The sequence below is a fragment of the Belonocnema kinseyi genome, chromosome 5 (genome assembly GCF_010883055.1).
Source record: "Belonocnema kinseyi isolate 2016_QV_RU_SX_M_011 chromosome 5, B_treatae_v1, whole genome shotgun sequence".
Classification (NCBI taxonomy): Eukaryota; Metazoa; Arthropoda; class Insecta; order Hymenoptera; family Cynipidae; genus Belonocnema; species Belonocnema kinseyi.
The window spans coordinates 43,716,834-43,736,619 of NC_046661.1; the positions used below are offsets into that span (position 1 = coordinate 43,716,834).

Here is a 19,786-nt window from a genome sequence, read left to right on the forward strand (position 1 = left end):
CTCGGGATACTTATAAGATACTACCATGATTTTTTCAGATTTTTTGGTCCAAAAATAAATTAGGCCAAAAACCGGCCTTACCGACCCTCCCCCTTTGAAATACGTTGGTGGCAAGCATGTTCTTAATAGATTCCTCTGAATATAACCTATTTATCATGACGTTGGTAGAGGTAGAACAACTAATAAAACTATAAATTAAAAATGAAGTGACAGATGGCAATATGAACGAAGATTATTCCATGATAGGTACTGTATAAATTGATTAATAGGAATTAGTGTTTTCGATCCTATTAAAATAAAATTTTAAAGATGATTAGCCTGAAAAATAGTACGAGGCTTGAGGACTGAATATCACTTTATTTTATAAACCATACTGGCACTATTAGCATTTTTTCAGGGCGATTGGCCAAATGGTGAAAAAAGGCCAGTTGTCCCGAATTTCGAGATGACTAACATTTTTGGTAATTTTTGTTTAGTCAAAAGGATAAATTTCATAAAATGCATAATATTCGGGACGACTAGCCAAATGGTAATAATAGGCTAGTCGTCCCAAATTTCGGGATGACTAGCATTAATTTTGAATCTCGGCTATTCGTCCCAAAATTCGAGATGACTAGCCCAAGATCAAACAAATGCTCTTTATCCCGAAATTCGGAATGATTAGACGCAGACCCCCTTTACCACGCTTTTCATGTCGAACGTGAGCTACAATCAGACACGTCTACTCACTACCGTGGTTCGAACGAGACTTAAAAAAATTAGATTGTTAAATTTTATGTTAAATAAATAAATTTTCAGCAAGAAAAAAACTTTAAGCAAAGAATTAAATTTTTAAGGAAAGAAATTAATCTTTTACTAAAAAGATGAAGATTAATCTAATAAGATTAGTTTTATATAAAAACACGAATCTTCAAATAACATCGTTGAAATTTCATCTAAAACACACAAAATTGCAACATTAAATAAAATAGTTAAATTTACAGTTAAAAAATCATATTCAGAAAAGAAAACTTTTATCGAAATAATCAAATTGTCAACAAAACAGATGAATTTTCAACAAAAAAGATTAGAATATATACTAAAAAGTTTCGACAAATAATGAAATAGTTCAATGTTTAACTTAAAATATAATAGTGGTGATAATAATAATAATTAATGATAATTGAGGTATTTTTGAAATCTTTTTAATCTATTTAAATTCTATGTGAAACCTTTGGGACAAAAATTGACAAAAATTCTATTTCATCATTCTCTCTAAGCGTATATATGTAAAAATGTAATTTTGTGATTTTCAACATTTGCGTCCAACGAGAAGTTTCGAAAATGATTTCACTCCCCACCGAGTGCTGATCAAATTCTTCCAAGCAGACCATCCAATGGTCAAAAGATAAAGCACTTCTTTAAACATTTATTTTTCCATTACACATTTATGTCCTTGTTTCTAATAATCAATTTCATTATTCCCTTCCAATGTTTATTCTTCAGATTTTGATTGTATATTTAATTTTTTTTTCGAATACCCTAAATATACTCCTTTCGTAAAATACGTTCGCCTTTCCTTTCCTTTCAATGCCTACAATCAGACAGTGTCTTAGGTTTTCAGGATTTTCCCGAACACATGTTTCCCGATCGCTTTACTACAGCGCTCATCACTTTCGGCAGGTGCTGATTGCCACGACAAGTATAAGACTGACACCAAGTTTGTCTTTCTTTTTTTCTTCGTTTTCCAGGAATCGTGCGAAGGGTTACGGTCGCGGTAAATTACATCTCGCTGGTGTTCACACTTGTGGGTCTCAACTTTTGTTCTCGAATTTTTAATACATTTTCTTGACAGTTTCATTTCAAATTGTCAAAATTTTGAATGAAAATTTATAACGAATAATGAAAAACAACGGCCGCCAAAGACCCTTTTTCATTTTCTTCGTTCTCCTTTATTTAGAAAAAACTTTAAATAAATATTAAAAATTATTTAACTACATTTCAGAAAATCAATTTTTGTTCGTTTTATTAACAACTTTTAATACTTATAAATGGAGAGTGGGTTGCAGCTACTGTTACGTTAGCGAAATTATTTAATACAAGCTTTCAAAATTCAAAGCTTTAATATAAATTTTTTCTAATTCATAGTTAAGACAATTCCATTGAGGAGAAGTTGAAATTGAAAACAGAATTGAATATTTCAAATTTAAAGCTTCTAAAATTATTCGAATATAAATTTTTATTAAATTAACAAAATTTTGATTCAACGTAAAAATTGACAAGGACAAAAATGTCTTAAATTAAAAAATAAATTCACCTTCATTTTCACCGTTTAAAATTTTATTTTCGTATTTTAGACAATGTAGATCTTTAAAATCAAATTATTCCACAGAAACGTTCAAAATACAAAGTATGTACTTTTAAATGGGAACTTTTTTGTATTCGAAAAATGTTCCAAAAAGTAAGACATTGAAAGCTTAGTTAAAAAAAGTGTCTGTTGAAAAATAGAATAATTTCTTAAGTTTTCAATGGTATCGATTTAAGAGTTCTGAACTTTCACGGTCAGCGTTAGATTGTAAAATGTTTCTATTAAAAGTTTAAACTTTGTAATTAAAATTAAAATTGTTAAATTTCGAAAATTAGAATTGTCATTTTAAATATTTTTCATTTCTGAACGATTCAATGTACTGAAGCCACAGTGAACCCTAGAAATAGGGCTCAGGCGTGAACAAATAAAAAAGTTTGCTACGGAACAGCCCTCTATGTGGGTAATTCCCCACCTCTATCCTCCATCCCCAAAACCGGCCCAGCCTCAGATTTCTAAAGTTTTAAAACTACTTTTGATTTCGGACGTTGTTTTAGAATAATTCCATTTTGAAGGATTATAATTGAGAATTTTTTCATTTTGACCGATAAGAGTAAAGGTGACTTTATTTTTATTTTCCAAAGATTTGTGTAATGAATGTTTATGTTGCATGGCAATTTTTAAATTTAATATTAATTTACATTTTTAGAATTTGAGATACTTTTAATTTGAAATAATCAATTTAATTTTCAATTTTAAATGGTAAGATTTCAATCCTTTTCTATTGAAATTCATTAAAATTAAAAAACCGAATGGATTAACTGATTTTCTTTATCGTTTTTAAACCGTCTCGTCGTTATGTGATGAACCTAATGCAGCATATTAAAATTAAATTCCTTACCATTTTAATGATTTTTAATTGTTCACAACCGGCTCTAATTCTCTAAAAATACCCAAATGAAAAAGTTATATTTAGTTTACTCGTCTATATAGTGAACATAACAATGATATTTATTATTTTTCAAATAATTTTTTCTGTGCAAAACAAATACAAAATATCAGTGTTTTGCCCAATGCATATAAATTATATATAATTTGTTCACTGGGGTAGGAAGGTTGATTAAGGCATGACAGGCGCTCAGTTTACAGTATGTGTTAACAGTATCGCCGAAAAAATTAACATTTTGGTCTTCCCGTTGTTTCATTGAGAAACAGGGGTTCACGCCGATATTCCGCTCACTATGGGTACACTCCCAGTTGCCGCTCGTTACTTACCAGGCGCATAAAATGCATCATAGTTTCAATTAATTAGATAAAAACAACAAGATTATTTTCCGAAAACCCCCTCTTTGAGGGATTGTATTTAGCTATTTGGATGATGTGGTTTAAATATATGACATCAAACAATTCGTAATTGTAGGAGAAAGTTTGTCATTTGTAATACATAGGCTAAGAACCAAGCCTGAGGAAGCGTATTCACTGTATCAAAATGATGTTAATTGCACTTTACCATATCGTTGCCAAATTTTGAGTGAAGACATTCTCGATTATAGCTGCAAAGCGAGTCATGCACACCCCGAGCACCCAGGACTCATTCTACCTTATATGGCAACTCATGCGAGAACGAATTGCATCCAAAGGCACAATGCGGTACTAACATAGATTTAATACCATATCTGCCACTCTTACGGCATTAGCCCTAACACCGCTCCGGCAAACGTTCCTAGGAAAATAGAGTCAATTGTAGAAAATGAGAAGTTTTGAATATACTAAAACTGGTATGATATAGTTCTTCTTGACATGAAGAAACAAACGATGTTCGTTATCGGATTTTCAGCACCAGCTGACAAAAACATTAAAGCCAAGGAGAATGGAAAGAAAGAGAGGTATACAGATCTTGTAGGGAGTTTTAACAGTTATAAGCAGAATATTCTGTTCAGCTAGTCGTTTCAATAGCCGGTGTTCTTGGAGGTAATAAGCTTTTACTGATCAATAACTTTAAAATGATTCTTGCATGTCAAGAAAATTCCAAGACACTTGCGGGTAAACTAAGGTGGACCGCTCTCTGCTCTTTCCGTTTATTTTATCAAACATTCTGATGCTAGATTACTAGAAAAATTTCTGGTGGCTTAGGAATAGAGCATTTTGGAACTTCCTATACCCCCCTCTAAAATTACATGGACGGAGTTCCAAAGAAAATAATCTTACCAAAACTTCGAAAAACGAAGTATAGTAACTATATTCCAGTTCGCTAATATTTCATTCATGTATGCGTAGATATATTAATACATGGCGATAGATACAGCACTCGAAGCTAAGATATTGTTAAACCTCATCTTTTAATTGGGGTTACGCTAACCCTAAGACCTTTTTCAAATTGTGATCTTCACCAATTAGTCTAATGATTCTCATGAAAAATACTTCCATAATATTCCGACAAACGGATATTTAACAGTTACCATTTTATTTCTTAGCACATTTCCTTTCCACGAAAAAAACGTAAAAATTGAACAATTTTATTAAAAAGTATAAACAGTAATAATTGGATGGGATTAGTCTCACTCTATATGTAAGTTACGAAAGTTTTTTAAAGGATTGTACGATGAGGATTAAAATCTGTTCCCGAAAATCTTTTTTGAGACTATTTTTTTCGGGATTTTATATAATATGCAATTAGGTCACTTAGTGAGTCAATCTCGGAATTTTCGAACATTAATTTGTTTGTTTTATTATTTACAACAATGACAAGATTTTCCAGAATATCTTTCGGACACCCGGAAAATATGTGCGTAGTTTGGAAGTATCACTATACCACTGGCGTGTAGACCGATAACGCGTAGTTTTTTTCTCATAATACAATTGTCTCTAGGGTTCACTATTATTATTGATACCTATATGAATATAAATAAATTAAAGAAATCGCGCTTGTTTGACAACTGGACATTCGCGACAAAGCGTCCCATAACACTTCCAGAAAATCGACATTAGACAAAAGACAGATTTCTAGGAATCAACACAAGTTTGGGACACATTTGTTACTAAAAATATTAACCAGCGCAGTTTCGAACAAAAAAAATAACCGAACTTAATTAATCCCATCACTGTCATCGACAAATATATAGGCAAAAAATGGTCGTGCCATTTTTGCATCATGAGCCACATGAGGGCAGTTCAAAATAAAATTATTTAACCCGATCCAACTTCATTGCGCTTAAGTATATGAGTACTTTTGGGGTCGTTCAACTCGAATCTAATCTTCGATTTTTCAAATTGAAAACGTCGGATTTAATGCAGCGGATATAAATGAGAAAAAATGTATGGGCTTTGATAAAATTTGCAATGTTTTCCTAAAGTCGATTCAGAAATTTGCTTGAAATTAATTTTTAATAAAAGATGCAGTCTTCGTTTAAATCGCGAATAATTAAATGAAAAGTAACAACTGTAAATGTATGGAGAATGATACAAGATACGTATGATAAAATCCTTAATGACAAAAATCTTAAGCTAGAGTAGAAGCCCCAGATGAAGGTACAGAAATTAATGTAATATAATTAAGAAAATTTTTGATTTTGAACATCCTTTAATCGAGATCGACGCGCAATACAAGTGGTGAGCATGTTTTTGTTCAAGCCAAAGAAGCTTTAACAAAAAATATTTCGCACATCCATTTTTTTTTTTAAATTGTGTAATGAAAAGTTGTTGGTCTTTGAAAATTTTTTTACGTATTTCTCAGCATTTTCCTTGAAATACGGATATTACATTTTTTACATAACATGTTTCATAGATAAAATCATAACCGTTGGTCCAGGAAGGTTGGTTAAAGAACTCGTTGTTCCAATTAGGAAGTGGAGATCCGTTGAAAAACTGAGGTGTAAAATTTCGGACGCTTCTAATACTTCCTCAATCATTAATAATGAGAATGTGAAAAATTTGAGAAATATAATTCCACAATTACCAAAAGAAAATGTTGTATTCATATTGTACGAAAACTGCGTATCAGGAATAAATATAAAAAAACTAGGAATAATAAAATAATTATAACAAATAAATTTTGTACTTAAGTTTGCAGAATCTGAATATAATATAGTAAAGTTTAACATAATATAGAAAATTTTTTGATTTTGGGTCTGTATCAATCGACTGCGAATCACAAGACACGAAATTTTTAAGTATTACTTAAAGCCGAATGAGCTTTAACAAAAGCAAATGAAAAATGACCAGATTTAAGTTTTCAGTGGGCTGAACTTTGATTTTGAAATATCCAAAATATACTGCGCAAATCCCAGGCATAAGGTGTACGGAAAATACATTATTGAGTGCGAAGCGCGGGGTCCTAAAGATGCGTGAACGAGGCGCGATCAAACTTGTAAGCATTGAAAAAAGCTTTAAAAAATAGTTAATTTATCATTTTTTACCTGTGCTTCAGTAATTGTCATTCCAGCAGTCATAAATACTACCAAAAGTCTTGCCATAGGAAACTCATGCATTTTGACCACCATTCTTATCGCTTATTACTTTTGCACGTGTTGTCGGTAATGCCAAGAAGAGCACTATTTCTAAAAGTAAAACACAAATTTCAAATTGCTTGACGCTTACATAAATTCGCTTGATATGAAGTACGAACGACAATACGATAATGCGTAGTTGTTAGTCCGGTTTAAATACTGATAAAACAAATACTTACGTCTTGTAAATAAAAAATTGTATATGACCGAATCTTATTGCTAAATTATTTATATTTAAAGTTTGGTTGTCATATAAATTTTCGCATGGTAATTTCATTATAGGGCTCAGATATTATAGAATATGTTATATGTTGGAAAAAATTTAACAATATTAAAGCTTTCAATTATTGAATTTATTGTAAATGAACATATTCTAAAAATCCAAACGCAGCTAAAAATTATCACATGGAATTCCCAGAACAATTACAGAACGTACTTCATGAGACGTTGGCTAGGAACCCATCTCAAAAATGACTCTTGGGTTCTTTGTAGTTTGACTAACAAGAATTGAAATTACATTAGAAAAAATTTGCACAATTTATATATAACGTTATTAAAATTTATAGTAAAGGATAGAGCTGTTAGTTGGCACACCTAAAAGAAAAAGCGATTTAACAGCAAAACCCTTGCAGACATTTCCCAACTTATGCCCAAATTCCTATCTGGGCCCGATTGGATTTTCTACATGTGGCCGCAAGGGGGCAGTTGGTTTGACTCGCGGCGGAACCACGTCTAGTTGGGTTAAGTTAGACAAGATTATGTAAAGTTTTCTGTTGTCGTAACATTGTTTTGTTTACATCGAACTTAAAAAGCTGAGAGCAAAAAGTGCATTGCGAGAGCGGAAGCTCATAATTATTAGTAAGAATCCTTATATCCGCAATGAAGATAAAGATAAACTTCCGAAAAGCGCTTACTTCCGATTAATTCGAAACTTCGTATACCTATGTATTTTGAAACGCTAGTAACAAATGTGAAAGTCAAAATGACGCAAATTTGATTTTAAAGGTCAGGATCCCAAAAAACTATGAAAATGTCATGTTTTTCCGTTTATCTTAGGCAATCATACAAATTTACAAAAAAGTTTTGAATAAAAGTTCAGCAGTTAGACTTAAATTGTATGAAAAAATTATAAAAATAATAAGATTATAACAAAAATATGTATTTTTAAAGCTCTAATAATTTTTACCTGTTTTTGGAATATTTTAAAAATATTCTTCAGATAATTATATAGTCAAGGCCGAATGTCATACATTGCGAAATTAGTAACTTTTGAGATTAGGGACGTCCGACTTTATTTGTTCCTCTCAAACTGTACGAAAATCTTTTTCATTCCCAAAGTTGTACGTCAACTTTTTATTCATTTGCATTAATTGAAAACATTACTTTATACAAAATATATGAATTTTCGGATTAGTATCATCATAGATTAAATCCTTTTAATATTTTGTCGAACATAACCTCACTTTTAATACCTCATTCCACGTGCCCCATGTACGTTAGTCAAACAAAAGACATTCTAAAAGAATATTAAAAAGATTGAAAAATATTTATAATTGAAATTTATTTATGAACGCGTGTTCGCGTTTAATAGCTCTAAATTTGAAGATTGTTTTTAAAACATAATAGTTTTCTAGTAAATGCAAACTCTTAACGATAAATCGAAGGAATACAAACAGTTCAATAATGTAGAATGTTGAAAAATTAAAGTTTTTTAAAACACAAAGTCTGAAAAAAATATTATTATAAACACTTTTTTTAATTTTACAAATTATAGAAATAGAAAATTAAGGGTTTCTGCCCTTCTGTCAAGTTACCGGCCACTTCATGCGATTTAGCGCACCACTACTAATGTACGATCTTGCAATATATAAATTGTTATATTTAAATTTCTAATTTATTATAAGTTATTTGAACTTAAAGTCAATTGAGTGATAATAGATGGCAGTAACAAGCAACTTTAAACCACACATAACCTGACATTCGATTTGTACTATTTTTGCAATGCTTTATGCATAATCGCGTGCAACTTAGCGTTCGCATCAAATAAGGCAAACGCGGAGAATTTTACTTTTAGTCCATCATACATCCCTGGTGGCTAGTGAAATACACAAGGAAGTGAAACCCACTTCTGGATATTTCAGTTATTGAATCTCACTTGTTTAATTGAGGAGAGTGCTGCGCATATGCTTCAATAGCACAAAAAAACATTTAAAAATCCATTTTAGTTAAGGACATGTGATACTTAGAAAATGATCGATTATACCAGTTTTAGGTTCCTCAGGCTTTTTTCCTACGGTAATAAATATTTTGTCTTACAAGTTTGAAACATGATAGCGAACATGCGAACGGACGTCCCTGCAAACTTTTTCTGTGGGTCGATTAAAAAAACGGTGTTTTGTAAATTTATTCATTTGTGTCACGCTTAGGAATTAGTATCGATTTTATCAGAGTTAGATTCCCTTGACTTTTTTCCTACAATAATGAAGATTTTTTTCAAAATCTGCGGAATAATAGCGAACATGCTAACGGACGCCCTGCACACTATTTTTGTGGGTTAAGTAAAAAAATTTAATTTTGCTAAATTTGATGTGTGCGTATTTCGAGGTTATGTGCGTTACAATTCTCTCCCATAATTATTTTTTAGTGCTACCGACAGCATCAGTACGACAAAGGCCTACATTATCGGAATGACAGAGAGCTGAAAAACTATCCTAACATCAAAATAGTACGTGTGCATAAAATTTTTATTTAGCACAATAAATGTTTTTTCTTAGTATCCATCAAAAAAGAGTCCATGCACGACTGTTATGATATTTTGAAGCATGGTTGAATTCAGTTTTTAAAAATTTTCATTTAAGTAGGAAAAAAGCCGTGGGAATGTACCCGATTGACCACACGACGAAGTATCACATGCCTTTAAGCTTCATGCAAATATGAAGGGATATATCCATTAAAGTCCATGCCATTTTGTGTACTTACCTTATTGTTAATTCGTACATTAAAAATTGTTCGCTGTTTCTATCGGATATTGTTCAATAAAGAATTTAGGAACAGGAATATATAATTAATCAGATTCTTTTGTATTTGCAGATCCTATGTAAACGATCGAAACATTTAAATCATTATTCTGAATAATTTACAAAAGTGAACTTTGATGTTTTTTTCTAGGGGCCTTTAAAAGGCCGTGTGGAAATTTCACCTTAGTCCTAAATGGGACCAAACCTTGCGAAACTAAGCCCTGGTCTGGCGATGAATTCTGTTGAACAACTGTTTACGTTGAAATTTCAACGTGCACATATGGGTTCCTATGGACTTAAACGTGCACAGACGTTACTTACCCAACTGTGTACGTCCACGGATGTTACTTGTCTAACTGGGTACGTGCACATATGTCACTTGCCCAACTGTGCACGTCCTCAGACATCAGTCGGCTAACTGTGAACGTGCACAGAGGTCGCCTGTTTATGTCCTTATGTAAAGGTCGATACGAGGGTGGTCCTTTATATCCACGTATAAGACATTTTTAACAGTTAAAATTGTTCAATCCTAAATAATTCAAGGACTCCAGATATCTCAAGGAATTTCAGGAATTCCATTAATTCAGAGAATTCAAGCAACTCAGGGAATGCAGGGAGTGTAAGAAAATCAGAGAATTCAAGAAATTGAAGGTATTCATCGAACTCAAGGTGTTTAGTGAATTCAGAGATTTCCGAGAATTAATTGAATTCCAGGAATTAAGGAATTCAAGAAATGTGGAAAATTTAAGGAATTTGGAAAATTCGAGCATTTCAGAGAATTCAAAGAATTCAAAGACTTCAAGGAATGCAGACAATTTAAAGAATTCAGAGAATGCATGGAATTCTGAGACTTCAAGGAATTCAGAGAATTCAAGAAATGAAGAAAATTGAAGGAATTCAAACAAACTGTCAGAAATTCACTATACTTAGATATAAAGGACCACCCCCGTATACAGCCTTACGTAAAGATATGAACGTCCACAGTTGAGCGAGTGATATCTGTGTACGTGGACAGTTAGGAAAGTGACATTTGTAAACGTTCAAGTCCACAGAAGCCCACCTATGCACGTCAAAATTTCGACGTTCGTATATGTAGAAAATACATATACTTTTTGTGTCACTCGTTAGGACCTTTATGAAAAAAAACGCTAAACTTAGCATTCAGTGCAATTGAATAACAAAACTATCTTTGAAATATATGGTGCATAAATACATGAGCTACTATACACATAAAAATCGTCGTGTTGCTACATTGCTCTTACGGTAAAAAATAAATAAATTGAATTTCCAATAATATATAATAACGAACTAATTGATTGATTTTGTTATATTTTCTTTTTAAAACTTCAATTTAGCTCTCGATCCTGTTATGGTGGTTAGAGATGGGATATTGCGGCGCAGAATCGTGGAACATTCCGACGCGATTTACCACTGGACCTTGTGCGAGCATTAAAGAGTCAGCGCTGCGGTTGCATCAGCTGATCGGTTTGTTTACATAGCTTTCTACGTGATGGCTGGTTTGTCATACGTAGAATAAATAGAAAAAGTGCCGTTTACTATCACTAACTATTTTTTCAGTTTAAAGAGTTATCCTAAATAATATCTAAAACTTATAATTGTAATTGTTGTGGACATCCAAAGCCATTGAAAGGATTAAGGTACTTAAAAAATGCTCAAATATTGGAATATTTTTGCAAACAAAAAATAGCACATTAGTGATTAATTCAAGTCGTGCGACAATTATTAAGAAAGGAAGGACGGCCACTTGTAAAACCTATGTTAATATTTAGCATAACTGGATATATTCTGGATGTGTTGGGAATATATTTCGCAGATAGTAAATAATGATGCTTTCGATTATAACAGCTGATATGCGTTTACAAGCCGATGAATTAAGGAATTGGTTACACGAGGATGATGTCATCATAGTCTATAGAGGACTTCGAAGTAGTGTTCTTTAACTTGTAGAATTTAATTTGATGGTAATAATGCCTCATTTCTTGCAACGTCAAAGTCAACCAACTCCAAATAAAGAAAATGAGTCTAGATTGCTAACATCAGTGAGATGAATGGTAGAAGCTTCAAATAAATTATTTAAAACGTTCGAAGCATTGGCTAGTACTATGCCGAATTCTAAGATTTCATATATAGGGGATTATGTAAGGATGGTATGTAGTATTTCAAATTCATTCAGAACGCCAAGAAACACAGATGATCAAAGTATGCTACAATAATTCCAAAAAGAATGTTATTTTCATCTAAATATCCAAGTGAATACGGAATAGAATAATACAAGAAAACTGGGTGAGAAAAAGGGTTGTTTGGCAAAAAGTAGCGGCCCCTTATCAGAATTTCCGCAGATAACCATCGAAGAATTAATACATTTAACTTTAGGCGTTTATCAGGTAAATCAAGAAGATTTATATACTACTGAACATGTTCACGATCAAGGACCATACAAGTTATTTTTTCAGGCAGTATATTCAGATATCATAAGAGTTCTAATCCAAAGTCGACACACCTCATCAAAAATATAATATAACCACTGGATAAAATATTATCCTCCCGGAGTTACATCTTTGTATTGCCAATGTCAGGTTAGAGTACGTGTTGTTGGATGTTGTGGTCACACAGCTTTGTTATTGTGGTACCTTATCTATTATAGTCACATTCTATTTTATCGAAATAAAATCGATAATTATAATATTAATCAATACATTTTGTTACTTTATTCTCATCAACTATAAATCAAACGTTTACCTTAAACACATAAATAGAGTGAATATTGGCTGATGATAGACGAAAAAATGATTACAGACACAAAAACAGGATACTTAAGTAACTAGTTAGGGAAAGTAAAGATAAAATTAGAACAGAAGAAAAGAATAAAATACAAAACGACTTTGAAGGAAGCAAAAAACTGTTTTATAAAAATATAAAGGAAAATAAAAGTACAGAGTTCTACAACATAAGAAATAGTAAAGAGGAAATGCTATATGATGCAGACGGGATACTAGGCGCTTTAAGAGTTATGAATATAATTAAGAACTTGAAAAACGGTAAGGCTGCCAGGGTAGACAGTATTAACGCTGAAATGCTTAAACACGAAGTCAAATACATACCACATAGACTGTGCGAATTGATAAATTTATGTATTGAGATAGGAGAAGTCCCAGACTATTGTAAAAAGCGATTGCCTTACCAATGTACAAAAAAAGGAGATAAAAGAGACTGAAAAAATTACAGAGGAATCAGCTCATTAAGTACCTTAAGTAAGATATACTCAAAAATATTTTGTCGTAGGGTAATGAAAATAACAGAAGAAGAGATTTGGGAAGACCAAAGTGGTTTTATGTGAGAAGGTCATGTAAGGATCAAATATTTAGCTTAAGGAAGATCACAGAAAAGAAGCTTAAGAGTAGGAAACAAAGTTTTATGTGCATTTGTTGACCTAGAAAAAGATTTTGACAATATACATAAAAGTAAACTTTGGGAAGCCCTGAAAGAGTACGTAGTCAATGGATGGCTCCTACAAACTATAATAACAATATATACGAGTAGCAAAGCAAGTGAAATGGTAAATGAGAAATTGAGTGACTGTTTTGATATTATGCAAGGTGTTCGACTAGGATGCGTTATGCAATAAATGATGAGAGAATATCACAAGTTGATAAAGTCGTTTACACTGGTAGCTTATTCACCAGGGACGGAAAGATAGACGAGGAGTTAGACAGGCGTATAAAAGAAGGTGAGAAGGTTATTGGTAGAGCAGGGCCCCTTATCAGAAGTGAAAATATATCAAATAAAGCTAAAGTGTCAATACATAATTCTATATTTGTACCGACTCTACTATACGGTAGCGAGACATAGACCTACCCAGAAAAAGATAAGAGTAAAATTAACGCGATTGACTTGAGATTCCTGCACATAATATGCGGGAAAACTCTGATGTACAAAGTGAGCAACGAGATTATTCTTAAAGAATGTGATGAGGAAGAGACACTAGTTAAGACATTGGAAAGAAATCGGTTAAGATGGTTCGGGCATGTTGAGAGAATGCCAAGCGAACGACTAACGAAACAAGTGTATCAAGGTAAAGTAAATGGCAGGATGTCCAGAGGCATTCTTCGAAAAGAATTGTTAGAATTCGTGAATGAGATCCTAGATAGAAGAGACATAAGATAAAACGCGTTTGTGAGGATCTTCACTCGGGGTGATTGCTGGGCAGATTGAGCAGCAACCTTGGTCGGAACAGTGTTGCGGAAGGACCGTATTATTTAAATAAATAACACGAGAATTCTAGAGAAATGTAAAAATTCTACAGCCCCTAGGGTGCAAAAAAATGAAATTTGACAAATTACAATTAGCACGTTGAGCAAACCGTTCTCTTAGGAAAATAAATTTACCCATTTTTGTTTGTTTAAAACAATATATATTTTTAGCCTGTTGCTCTATCCATTTTTATGTCTTATGGAGTTTAGCATGTAAAATGTTTTCAATTTTTACTTCTTTGATTTTGGTCAGGAAATTATAAGTCAATTTATTTGAACTCTTATATGTTTGATCCCTTATCAGTTAAAATTACATTTATCGCATTTTATATCTCAGCAATGTCATGCAACAGTTTTAGGCATATACAAAATTGCATAAAATAGCATTATTTGGAGGCTCATTGTGAGCCTTGGATATACTTGTGTAACTTGATATTTCAAAGCGACATTCATAAATATTGAGAACAGATTTCTAGAACAAAAAATTAATAAACTTTTAATTTAATTGAGAAAAGAGTGAGAAAAGCTATTAAAAGATCAAACATTTAAGTTGAAAACCGGTTGAAGAGAGCGCAGGTGGACGGCTGTAAAAAACGTTGACCCTCGGTTGAGCCTCTTATTGTGCACCGTACTTGCTGGGTCCCAAACTACGGTCACTGGCAATGATTAGAATAGTCATAAACGGCTGAGATTTCATCCCATAACAATATCAGGTAAAATCAAAGGTGAATGTGAACGTTGGGCTTGAAGAGCTGAGCAAGAAATCGACTTCAAATCAATTAATGGAATAAAATCTAAAAATAATCAAAATAATTGATGGAAAAATGGTCTTAAAAATCAGATTCATTTAATTAAATGAAAATTGAGTTAGTAAATAAAACTTGCTCAAATAAATAATAAACAAATAAAGTTTGATTCACTACAGATTCATTAAATAATGTAAAATTTAATTAATTAAAAGTAATTAAATAAACAAAGTTGATTAATTGGAAATTGATTAGGCAAGAAAATTAAATTTATTAATAATGAATTATATACGTAAAGTTTATTAAATTAAAACTTAATTAAATAAAAGAGAATTAATTAAGTGAAAATTAATTGATTGATTGAAGGTTAATCTAGTGAAAAATTGATTCAATAAATTTTAACGACATTTTTATTAGTTAAAAATTAATTGAGTGAAGAAAAATTTAAATTTAGAAAAAATAATTTAACAGCTAACGTTTAATTAATTAAAGGTTAATCGAATGATCAGAATTTAATTAATTGGAAATTAATTAAATAACGAAGGATTAATTAATTAATTAATTAAATCGCTAAAATTAAGATAATCGAAAATTCATTAGGTGACTTAAGTTTAATAATTTAAAGGTTAATCACACAAATAAAATACATTTAATTAAAAATTAATTAGACGAAAATTAATTGTTTGCACTTTCAGTTAATGAGCAGAAATCAGGTTTTAGTAAACTCGAGAAAATGATGGGAACGGAAAAGAAATCACTGCCATTTTAATGAGTAAACGCTGTGATTTGACCACACCGTTTAATCAGACGTGATAAATAAGAGACAGTCTGAATATAATAATAATCAGGACCAGTTTTGGATAGCAGAGTAATATAAGGTTTTACATTTTCGTATTTTAAGAATAAACCGACAAAGCTTAAAATGGCGGACGAATCGGAATTTCAAGTGTCTCAATCCATCACGAATATGGATGAGGATGGATGAAAGGATTGTTTGGATAAAGGTAGTACGGCTCACTGTATGAATAATGTTATTTTGTTATTTTGAAAAAAGAAGCGGTAGAAATTCTACGAAATGAAACTATACATTTGAAAATTCAACAAACGAGAATAAAATGTTCGCGTGTATGCACGCGAAGATTTTATACACTCAAATTTATTAGAAAAATTAAAAGTTTTTAATGATAAACATATTGAGCTAAGATTAAAAATTATTAGCTTTCTTAATAAATATGATTGTATAGCGTTCTCGCGTGTAGAATTAGCGATTTGGAATTTTTGGATGTAGTGCTAAATTTTATAGAAGCACTACCGCCTCCCTTACGATGATTAATTTAATTAAACAATAATTCATAGATTTGTATGTTTATGTAATTAATTATAAATTAATTCAATTATAATTTTATGATAAAATTGTTTAACAGAATTCTTTTTTATTTTATTTGATTTTTTATATAATACTTTATAGAAATTGATGTATCCTACTATTTATGAATATTATGTCCCGATTTTTTAAATTGAGAAACCGACAATTTCAAAATTGAAAAAATGTATTTTTGAAATTTACTCGGATGTTTGATCAAAATATATAAATATTTTGCCTTGCATTTCTCATTTTAATACAGAAGGTCAGAAATTATTGGAAAGTTTTAAAAACATTTATCTCTTAAATGTTAATTTGAAATCAAATAATCCGTAAATGAGTTATTTATGAGTTTTATAAATGGCCACTCGTTGAAAATTGTACTTGATATCTACAGTGTTGTTCTCGTTCTTATTTTTGCGCAATTCTAATACCTTCTCAATCATAAATGATAAAAATGTAATAAATTATTACAAATTTGTATCTCTTTTTTGGGTAAATAACTTTTTTCTTTCACTTTGTTTTCGTACCTTTTGTTGTTTTTCCACAAACTTTTCATTTTTATTTTTAATATCATGTTTATGATTAAAACCAAAGCTACGTGTCCTGTCATAAAGTAAGTCATAAAAAATGTATAGCTCTGTTTCGGGTAAACAATTTTCGTAAGATCATTTTTTTCGTAACTTGTGTCGTTTTTCCACAGTTTAAAAAAAATGTTCAATGTTATTTTTCACTCATAAAACAAGAAGTACGCGTCCTATCAAGAAGTGATCATTGACTCATTTGAAGAAACTTAGAACTACAAGTAGAATTGACCCCATTTCAATTAACCTGACAATGTTTGTATCAATTAAAATGTAGAACTGTAACTTAAACATGCAAATGAATAAGAGTTTTATTCAAAATTCTGTTCTCTCTGCTTTTCTTAAACTTAAGGAATATATTTATACTATCTTTCGTGTTTACATTTTATCTTGCTTTTTACCGTAATTAAATTATCGTAATTGAAAAAAATTTAAGACTGAGAACCGTACGCTTACATAGCTACACGTGTGGTTGAATTTCATTAGCCTAGGTTAGGTTAGGTCCGGTTTTGTTAGGTTAGGATAGGTTAAACCTCTATGTAGGTTAAACAGAAGCTGAATGAAACGGTACCCCAAACACAACGGGACAACACAATGAGTTTAATTGTGTTACGTGAAGTTAATTTAGGCAAGGTTAGGTTAGGTTAGCTCAGGTTTTTTAGGTTAGGATAGGTTTGACCTCTTTGCAGGTTAAGCCCAAGCTGATCCAAACGGTACCGTAAACACAACGGGACAACACAATCAGTTTAATTGTGTTTCGTGAGGTAAGGTCAGGTTAGGTTAGGCTAGGTTAGATTTATTTCTAGGTTAGGCTCGAGTTGACCCCTTCGTTGTAGCACACATTTGCTACTGGGAAAATATGCTTCCAGAACTTTACGTGTAGTTCAATAAATTTCTGTTAATTCAAGGTTAGGTGAGGTCAGGTTCTGTTGGGTAAAGTTATGTTAAATAAGTTGATATCAGACAAGGGTTGACCCTTCACAGTTGTCGACATGTTTTTGAAGTGAAAATTTGCATCACTGGCATTATTTTGAAATTTATTTGCCTCAGTGCATGATTTTTGGTTATTTTTTGAGGTGATGGCTCAACCATGACGTGATGGGTGATTTTTGATACCGAATTTGAATTCAGCGCCCCAAAATCCATAGGAATACGTGTGTCTTGTTACCAGATCCGCACACTTGTTTTTTTTTTGGTGTGGCTGTGTAATGGTCCCAAACATTTTGAAAATGCTCTTACTTTTTGAATTTGTATCCAGAATGGCTGCTTAACGAACTCTTCCTTTCTTTTAGGACATAAAAAACGATTGCCGAAGATCGATTTGATCCATTCATTTTTTCGAGAGTTATCGTATTTAAGGACAGCCGGGTAGACAGAGAGACACCATCGTAAAAACTTTATTTTCGGATTCAAGGAGTCTCGAAATGTAGAGATCTGTTGAAAAACTGTGGTGTAAAATTTCGGACAATTTTAATACTTTCTCAATAATAAATTAGTAGAACGTACAAAATTAGGGGCCTTTTCTTTTTTTGTTTATTAATTTCAATTTTTAACTCATTTGAGTTCTTTAAATTTTAAACTAAAACGCTGTTATTTTTCTCTGTACTCTTGATATTTTATCCAATATAAATAAAATTGAAAATCAACTTCCTTAAATACAGTCTCAATATACGTGTTAGTAGTACTGGGCCACTATGGACAGACTACCCCCTCCACTTTCCTTTTCACCCTTCACCGCGACATGGCGCCAACCCCCTTGCCGTAGTGGTGGGACCCACCCACACCACTATGGAAAGAATGTGTGGAAAGAAAGTGTGGTCAATTCCGACAATGAAATTTGCGTACATGATGCAAGATGTGTACGCTCACAATATTTACCGCCAAATATGCGCTTTTTCGATACACGAGAAAGATTATGTTTGAGTTTGCATTTCTTCAACAACTTTTTGTAAAACTTTCGCACAAGACAATCATTTCTTTCTAAATTATTCATAAAAAAATTATTAAAATCAGACAGAGAATAACCATTACACATACAATGGAGAAACATATTGCAATATTGCCCACAAACATTCGAAGTCGCAGTTTGTAGTCTCTTTGTGTTCCTCCTGTAGAAGGTACAATTTCCCCGTAAACAAAGAAGATATTTAGGTATAAGAGGCCGTAACCCGTAGCTGTTAACGTAGGTACCTCTTCCATCATAGCCAACGTATTGAGCGATCCAGTGAGTTCCAGGTTTGGATTGTTCATCAAAAATAGCTACAATTGCAGATGGTCTCGACCAACGTTTAGGAATCACATCTGCTGGAAACACGCCGACTGTCCGAGCTTTTGGGAGTCGAAGTACTTGTAGAATTTTTAGGCTGTTCATAATTTTTAGATGATATTGGTCGGGTAGTTTTTTAAAAATTAATTCTACCGTATCCTTATACGAATTTTTTGAATTGGCCGTAATGCTCGGTTCATAGGTCGTAGGTGATCTGAGCCTACTAGTACTGTACCCTTGTATTTTATCATAGGATAATGAGAGTGAATTATCCTCTTGCTGTTTCTCTATCCAATTCTTTAGTTTGAGTACATTATTAAAAGCACACATAAACATTGCTTTCTTTTTTATACCATGATGGAAACAAAACTTGCCTATGAATGGTAATTTTTTAAACAATGGTCATTTTAGTTCCTCCAAATTTATTACTTGTCTACTGGTAATTTTTTGTTGTAACTCTGCTTTTTTATGTCCTCTGGTGTACATTAGTTTGGCAGTTCGAGCAATGTCACGTAGATTGGCGTGAAGGAAATTCATTGGGACATCTCCTTCAAACCACTCAATGCCGTGATGATCACTACGAAGCCAGTTATTTTGTTGTTGAGATACATTTGTAAGATCACTAAATGAAAATTGTGGGGAAATAATCCAATGAGCAATACATTAACGGTCGAGAGAAATCACAGCTACTTCTTTAGGAATAAATCGACCAGTATCGTCTCTAAATCCTTGTATGTCAATCACTTAGTC

The 19,786-nt window shown here is 32.0% G+C and overlaps 1 protein-coding gene across 2 annotated transcripts in view; it reads right to left on the reverse strand.

Moving 5' to 3' along the window:
• LOC117173040 (mucin-2-like) overlaps positions 1–6,874 on the reverse strand; it is a 96,377-nt gene extending 89,503 nt beyond the window's left edge. Inside the window, exon 1 of one of the 2 annotated variants that reach the window (XM_033361406.1) lies at positions 6,700–6,874. In XM_033361406.1, the coding sequence (XP_033217297.1) occupies positions 6,700–6,783 (84 nt within the window). In that variant the 5' untranslated portion in view covers positions 6,784–6,874. The remainder of the gene's footprint in view (positions 1–6,699) is intronic. The other variant, XM_033361405.1, reaches the window with a different exon arrangement.
• Positions 6,875–19,786: the final 12,912 nt, after the last annotated feature.